Source organism: Plasmodium coatneyi, chromosome 9 (assembly GCF_001680005.1).
Source record: "Plasmodium coatneyi strain Hackeri chromosome 9, complete sequence".
In the NCBI taxonomy this organism is placed as follows: Eukaryota; Apicomplexa; class Aconoidasida; order Haemosporida; family Plasmodiidae; genus Plasmodium; species Plasmodium coatneyi.
The window spans coordinates 1,603,346-1,611,742 of record NC_033564.1 but is presented as its reverse complement, the minus strand read 5'-3'; the positions used below and the strand labels follow the sequence as shown (position 1 = coordinate 1,611,742).

The 8,397-nt window shown below is 44.3% G+C and overlaps 2 protein-coding genes across 2 annotated transcripts; both read left to right on the top strand.

Annotated features, from left to right (window-relative positions):
- On the top strand, window positions 1–777 carry PCOAH_00026510 (Uncharacterized protein; the record flags this gene model as incomplete). Its single annotated transcript, XM_020059456.1, has 1 exon — window positions 1–777. The coding sequence occupies one exon, from the start codon at window positions 1–3 to the stop codon at window positions 775–777; it is 777 nt and encodes a 258-aa protein (XP_019914970.1).
- Window positions 778–2,173: 1,396 nt separating this feature from the next.
- PCOAH_00026500 (Uncharacterized protein) lies at window positions 2,174–8,363 on the top strand (the record flags this gene model as incomplete). Its single annotated transcript, XM_020059455.1, has 4 exons — window positions 2,174–4,304; window positions 4,468–4,710; window positions 4,835–6,591; window positions 6,888–8,363. The coding sequence occupies 4 exons, from the start codon at window positions 2,174–2,176 to the stop codon at window positions 8,361–8,363; spliced, it is 5,607 nt and encodes a 1,868-aa protein (XP_019915106.1).
- Window positions 8,364–8,397: the final 34 nt, after the last annotated feature.

The window sequence follows — 8,397 nt, the reverse complement described above, 5'->3', positions numbered from 1 at the left end:
ATGGACGGGGCGTACGGAATGAGAACCGTTTTGAATTCCTCCCGACTTGAGGAGGAGCCAAAATATGCCCTAAACCCAGCGGACCTCTCACACAACAGCATGAACGCAAACTACATGATGAATGGAGCAGTGTTGACCAATGGCTACAACACCAGTGACTACGTCCTTAACAGAGAAAGCTACCCATCTGAGATGATGCCACAATTTAAAATAGATCAGGGGGGAAACGCATACAACAACACCATGCCAATGAACAGTATCATACATACAGATCCAAATGAATCCATAAGCATGCAAGGAATGAAAACATGTCTAGAAACGACCAACGGATTTGACAGTTACAGAAACTTATTGAATTATAACAACACACAGAACACAATTCAAGCTAGCCAAGTTCCATTCAATTTGGATGATTATAATTCTGGGGCAGATATGATGTATATGAACCATCCAAGCACAGGTGATAATTTCTCCCCTGATTATCTGAACAACATGCGAACTACAGAAACGGATCCTATGACTTATGCGAACAATTTTAACATACCCAATGGAAATTTCAACACCGTGTTGAGTGAAAATAATAACTATAATAGCATGCCTTACTCTATGCCCATTTTTGAAAATATGAATAACCCTCAGATGTACATGCAGCAGATGAATTCCAAACAGATTCTCACTGGACCGACGCCTAAAATGGACCATACCTGCAGCATTAGGAAGATGCCTGTCGTTAGCAAGAGGAAGGTTAAGCCGAAGAAATTCTTCCCATGTTGTTAGGGTTCCTCTCGCCTTACGTGTACACCGATGAAGTGCCTGTTCCGCTTGCCTTCTCAAATAGCACCTCTACTGGCTTGGATGACTACCATTTTGCTTTTCCTCCGTCTCACTCAATCCAAATTAGCATTTCATTTTTTTTTGTACAAAAATGGGAAATTACGATGATATGTGATGTGTACCTTTCACCAGGGGTATGCATGACCCATTTTGTGAATCCCTTTTCTTTGTTTAAGTGCCTGGCCCCACCTTGCACCCATGGGAAAGAGGAGGGGAGATACTATCCATATTGCACAAATATGTCTAAGCTATCTGCAAGCCCATTTTTGCACACATGCAGGTATGCATCTGTTATGTGCTTGCCCACCCCGTGTTCACTCTACTAGTTATATGAAAATGACCACGCGATTTGTGAAAATTATTTGGCTTTTTCTTTTTTTTTTTTTTGTGTGTGTGGTGCCACTGTGGAGATGCAAATGGCTGGATAGTTCACGCTACATTTTGTCATTCGGATTGTTCTTTTTTCGACTTTTTAATTTTTTTCTTTTTTTTTTTTGTCGCGTTTTTATTTCACTCCGTCGTCGCTTCGTTCCAACTTGTCCGATTTGCCCTTTGTAAAAGTGGAGAGTTAAGCTTTAGCCCCTGAAGCGGGTTTTGCGAAAAAGTTGTGAGATGCACGGGGTGCTACTCTGTGGGGGATAGTCAGTCAACATGCGATTGACCTAGCTAGTTGGTCAAGCAGCGAGGTGGCCAACCCTCCTGTTCACCAAAACAGCGCCCAAATGGGGGGTTATTTCGTCAAAAGGGGAATTCCCCCAGTGCGCGCTAAATTCATCGGTGGTGCTACATAACAAGACCCATTTTAAAGCCCGTTGTTCTGGCTACTCACATAGCACTTTGATCTTCTAAAAAAAAAAAAAAAGGCTAGATGACATAATTTTGGGGTTTGCCTATCCCTTTTTTACTTTAAAAAGGGCTATTAATCCTAGCGAACAGGACTAAACGGGGATGTTACCATTTTGTTTTATCCATTTGAGGTTCGCTTTAAATGTGCGGTTCTGTTTACTCCCGTTTTGTATCTCCAATAAGGTCGATAAGTAGTACGGGTGAATTTGCTTTCCAAGTTGTGGACCCACTGCAGTAGTAGTGTGTGTGTGGGTAGGACCCATGAGTGTATTTTCTCCTGCTTGGCATGGAAGCACAACGGGGCACCGCAACAGTGCCTTTGTGTGTACGTCCGTAGGTGTAGATGCGGCGGTGATGCGATCCCGCGATGAGGCAGCTTGCAGTTACGCGTATACACTGTGCGCCCTAATTTGCGAACCCATATTTTGCAAAAAGGAGAGAGGCCCGCAATAATGCGTGATGCAACTACTGCTACGCGGCAGAGCGTCAAACGATGAAGCACTTAGCGACGAGGCATTTACACGCTGCTAAGAAGTGGTCTGCGGGGAGGATGCTGGCCAAACGGGCAGCGGTGAAGAAGCGGAACCTTTTCATGGCTATTTCGGCGAACTACTGTAGCAGCATTTTCGATTTGATAGCGAAAAAAAAAAAGGAGTCAGATAGGTGTAAAAATGGAAGTTCTGTCCAGGGGGGGCAAAACGGTGGGGATTATCCCGCTGATGGGGGTGGCACGAAGGGGATGACATACACCAATGATGTTAATTCACTTGCCATCAGAGCAGCAAAAGGGAAGGAAAAACTTCTACAAGAAGGAACAACGCTGAGAGGGGAAGGGTCCTCCATGTTGCGTAACCCAGTAGAGTGGCAAAACAGAACGTTGGACGAGATTCACAACGCGCAAGAGTACATCCCCATGGCGGTGGAACAAATGTATAACAACAAGGTGTATCTGTTAAAGTACATAAAGCAGCTACAACCAAATGATGACATCGCAAAGTATAGATTTGCAACAAAGTATGTAATAAAAAACGTGAGCAAATTTTACGAAAATGAATTGCTATTTATTTTAAAAACGTTTGCCAAGAGGAAGTATAAGAACTTACCCCTCCTGCAGTGTACCAGTGAATACTTCTACTGGCAGTGTAGAATGAATAAAGGGTCTAAAAGGACCATCTCCCATTACCTGCATTTGTGTAGCCTACTGAATTACGTCCCAACGGGGAAGTACATAGAGACGTACCTAACTGTGTTTAACTATTCCAAGGATGAAAATACAGACAGAACTTTCCTCTTTTTCAATCTGATCGAAGAGGAGATAAATGAAAAACACAAAGAGTTGAAGCACATCATTTTGGTTCTGTACTTTTTACACAGGGGGAGGATAAAAAATGAGATTTACGACACGCTACTACACATGTGTTGTTATTACGCTGGTCATCTCTCCTTGAGGGATACTTTTCTTCTGCTAAGGATTGTCCTAAATGAGGAAAGTGGGAAACACCATTTGGACTACATAAAGGATTTACACCGAAATGTAGAGAGACATATCGACTCCATGACTCAAGAAGACTTTGCCACGTATGTGAACACCCTCCTTCATAAACGTGTCCCCTTGGAACAGAATTTTTTTCTATTCATTAGGGTGTTTATGGAAAAGCATGGTGTGCAATTATCCCCAAGTGCTGTGCTATCTATTTTGAAACTCCTAAAAAGGCAAAAATTTAAAGACACCGTTATTTTAAAAAAAGTAGTAAATGTGATTAGGAACAACTTCTACCATTACACTTATGCAGATGTGGTGTATGTCGTTAAGATACTCACCCTTTTAAACCATTTCGATGAGCCTTTTTTTTCTTTCCTTTTTGAAAAATTTTTGCCCCCTGTGGGTACTCTCCCCAGTGGAAGTTTAATCTCAACGTGGGGATACAAACAGGGGGGGGCATCCACCACTTATAAAGCGCTACGAACAGATGAAGGGGGACATCCTCATATGGACGCCTACTGTACCTCAGTTAGGAGGGTACATCTTGAAAAGGTAGATGGACAGGTGGACCCCCTAGTGAACCCTGTCAGATCATTTGGTCAACCACCACAGAAGAAGGGACTCATCAACGAACTGTCCCACTTACCTCTACATTTGTACGAACAGAAAGTCAAAATGAAGGTAGAAGCTTGTAACATAATTGGAGAGGAAGAACAAGTAGGAAGAGACAGGCACATAGGAGAAATTTCCTTCGGTTTAAAGTACCTAGAAATGTATGTCAGCTTGTTTATCTACCTGGGGACGTGTGGATACAGGGCCTCCTATTTGCTGCTCCGCTTATCCCAGATGATTCGCCTGTGTTTGCTCGCAGGGGGGGGACCCCTTGCAGACCAGGGTACCACCACTACAGCACATAGCGGTAATGTTACTCACCAGACTGGCCGATTTCACAACATCCTTCATAAGCGGGGCGAACCCCAATTTGTTTTACTCCACCACGCCGTTAAGAAAAATAAAAAGGAGACCAATTTTGCACTTGACCGAAGAAGCGTCATCAAACTGAGCAGAACGTCAAATTACTTGCCCCCACAGAACAAGTGCCACAAAAACAGCAGCGCTAATGTGCGCCGTTCAAGGGAAGGTATGACAGGTGACTGCCAAGACAGTTCCCCTCACAACCCTGTCACTACTCCCATTGGGGGGAAAAAATCTTGTCTGAGATTCCTCTACAAGGAAAGTGAAAAAATCAATCTTGAAAGTTTAAAAAAAAAAAAAAAAAAAAAAATTAACTTTACTTGGTGAAGACACAAGTGAGGACAAAAAGGACTTGTCCGACTTGATGTATCTAAATGTAGACATGTTTCGGAGGGCCAAGGTGGTGCACTCTTCTGGGGATCTGAACTGTACTGCCCAAATGGGTGAAAGAGGTTCATACGAGTTGACAGAACGAATGAGAAGGAACTCCTTTCTGGCGAAGCATTTTGGTGACATTCATCCAGCTGCTATTCGCCTTCACAACCGGAGGCTTTTCCAGAGACACTTCGACGGTACGACGTATTGCGTTTGTTCATCTGTGCGTCTGTGTCCCCAACGTGATTCGCTTTCCCTATTTTGCTCCATTATTTTGATCCATATTTTCGTGCCATCCTTTACTTTCCTCCCGCCTCGCAGAGCTCCACCCAAGTGAGCGGTACACCGAGAAGGTCCCCCCTAAGTCATCCATTGAGCGCGATCAGGAAAGTGGCAAAGATTTACGCCTGATAAGATACAAAGAAATAAGAAACTTGCGAAACGTGTGCTTGCGGAGGTACGCCCAGCTGTTCAAAGTAGAGTCAGACGAACCATTCGAGGGTTTGAAAAGGGTGCAAAAAACGGGGGATGCCTCAGAGGAAGATGGTAAATGCCCATACAAACACCCATTCGATATGGTTTCCGATAGGAACCTAATCCATGTAGACGATTCGCTCTTTGTTGATTACAGTCTGTGTGACAATAACAGGAAAGTAGCCCTGAGGAAGCATAGCCGCTTGGTTAGGAGGAGCAACCAGGTGACCCGGAAGGAGTACTCCAAGGGGAGTGAGACCAACGACGAGCAGCAGACGTGGAGAGAAAACAATCCCAGTGGATATTTACTCAAATGGTTGTACAGATATAAAAACTGTCTGAACCTGTTCCCGAATGAGGGGGAGACCCATATTCACCTCATCGATGGGGATATAAAGCAGTTGGGGGAGTGTTTACAGAAGTGGTACCAACAAAGTGGAGTCGAAACGACAAGCAATGCAGAGCATCCAACGGACAGAGAAAAAGCCCAAATAAGTCTTAAGCACATTGCACTGCTTACCAATTCGTGCAGCAATTTGTACCTTTTTGACAAAGCCCTCATCGATGTACTCCTCCTCCACGTGGCGAAGTTATTCCGTTCCTTTTACTTAGTGCAAAATTCGGAAGAACAAAAAGTAATGATCTCCCAACAATTGAACAGATGTGCTACCGTAAGGGAGACCCACCAGTGTATTTACCGTTTTACAAAAATGTGGAGTTTTCTAACAGTCTGTTTTCAAATAAATCGTTTCGTGAAGAATGTCCTTTCGTTGGATCATCGACACGGAACACTTACCAAGTTGGTCGATCTATATACCAGTCCCTATTTCCTACTTAACTTAAACCACCTCACATATGTGGTGAACCGGATGGATGCTTTGGCCAAACAAGTGGAGAGGCCCTCCTTAATAAAAAGGTTCCTCCTGCAGTACGTAGACATTTCCACATTTACTAATATTTTTTTCTTTTTTTGCAAAAATCTGTTCATTCTGGTGACATCGGGTTATTCTGATTTGCAGCTTTTTCACACCTTTACCTATTCCGTGCTAACCCTCCAGAGGGACTACGCCCGTCAGTGGGTTAACCATTCGGATGGTTTGTCTGCCTTACCGTTCGAGGGAGCTCCCCACCGAAGAAACATCGAAGATACGACCTTCCTGCAGTGCCTCAATTTTTACGTCATGCTTATTTGTGCTAGTTATCCCGTATTGGGGAAGGAAAAAATGGGAAATGCATCCCCACGGTTGGGAAAAAGCTGCTCCGTTACAGATGAGCAGGATGGTCAGAACGGGCGAAGGTGTGAGGAAATTCGAGTTGATTTCCATCAGCATACCCTTTACCCCGCTGACTTGTGCGGCATTTTAGCCCTATCTCTTAGGTATATAAAATTGTTGAGTTGCGTGCGGGATTTTTCCCCCACGGGAATGTGCATGAACACACACAGGGACGTACGCACCAACGCGCTGAGGCAACTCCTCCCAATTCTGCAATTTTACTACCTGCTCAGAAGGAACATTCGGAAGAAGAATCCAATGAACGTAAATGAAGAATCGTTTTCCGATGTTTTTCCCGCCTTTATCACCAAATGGTTGAACCAGCACGGGGTTAAAGAAGTGTCAATGCGCGATCTTTTCCCCGTCGGTCACCTGCAGCATCGCCGACCGGAACGCACCCCCCCCGTGGACATCACCACGCCTAGCCCTCACGTCGATACAACACTCTACCATTATTTCCTGAATTTTTTTTTTTCCTAAAAGGAATATTTAAAAGCATATTTGTAAAAGAGGCATATCCCCTTCCGTTGGGTCCTCCTAATCTGTGCAATAAATCATTCTCACTACATTGGACTGCCGTACTTTGTGGTACACCTCTTCCTACACCTTTTCCCCCCCCAATGAAGTGCTTCCTGTGCGATAGCGAGGTCCTCCCCACGCTGAACACCTTCATCGTGTTAGACATAGTCATACAAATGTTAAAAGGAAGTAAAGGTGGGAGGAGCAAAGCAAAACGGGGGGTAAAAAAAAAGGCGCTCTACTTAACAAATAGAACTATGATGGAAAAATTCCCCCCAAATTTTACCTTCATGTTGGATTTCCTAAATGGGGAGCTGCCACAGGGGGAAGAACATTCCCTGCTGGAGGAAGGGGGTGCTAAACTGGACAAACCCAATGGAGAGGGAAACTCCTTCCTGCACACCACCCCGTGGAACATCCACACGGTAAAAAATGTTAAAAAGGGCACAGTCGAGAGAGTAACTCCTTTCGAACCTTCAAAGGAGCATCTAAGCTTGGAAAAATTTAAACAGATCCTAGAACGAATACACATAAAGTATATCGAAGGGGAAGACGACAAGAAGGAGAAGAAGATGCTGTTTGAAGAGATGGACACGGAGAAGAGGCTGAGCGAAGCACTGTTCAACCTGAATGAGCAAAAAGAATACAACTGGATTGTTGTCAATTTGGCCTTCCTTTTCGTAAAGGATAAAAAAAAAATAAATACATACACCGAAAATATTTCTTTGCATTATTTGTGCGGGAAGACAAAGGATACTTGCACGGATAGCCTGAACAACACGAAGGGGATCCTCTTCCCAAATCGGAATAGGAATAGAAATAGAAATGATTTTCCTGGTATGCTGATCGAGAGGGATATATATGACGTGCCCTTTTTTAGTAACATGCTCAGTTTTCACTTCTGCTATTCCTTTTTGGTGAATTTCGCTGAACATTTAAACCACGATCGGGGGACAGTTACGATAGGCAATGCGGTCGAATCACACGTGCGGGGAACGTGTAAGGGTGAACAGCGTCATGCCAGTAGGGGAGAATTCACCAGGGGGAGAAGCAATAAATACCACTTACGTGGACGGACCCACCATCGTAACGCTGAACCAACGGAAAGATTGCCCCCAAATGACCAACACACCACTGCAACCAAATTAGATAAGCACCCTTTGGAAAATCATTCCCTGAGTAGGAAACGAAAATTGGAGGAGATGGACGGGGGGGAGTTACTCAGTGGGGGATACTCCGGTGCGTCACTTGGTGACAAGGAGGGAAGCACAACTGATACCGCTCCGAGTGAAGGCTCAGACGGGGAATGGCACACCCACGTGGAAGACCCCAATATGGGCCACCTGAACAATTTACCCGACCCGTCCAACGACAACCCACGCCGTGAACACATTCCGAAGGATAAGACCACCCATGCAGAGGATTCACCCACCCCGCGGAAGAGAAAGAAAAAAAAAGGAAACAAAAAAGGAAACAAAAAACATCTGTACACCTTTGACGTAGTCCCCAAATCTGAAAAGTATAAAAAAATCTACCTCAACATGTTATCCCTGTACTGCGATTGCATCTGTTTGATCTCCTAAAATGATTGTTCCAATGTTTTTTTAAATTTCTGTG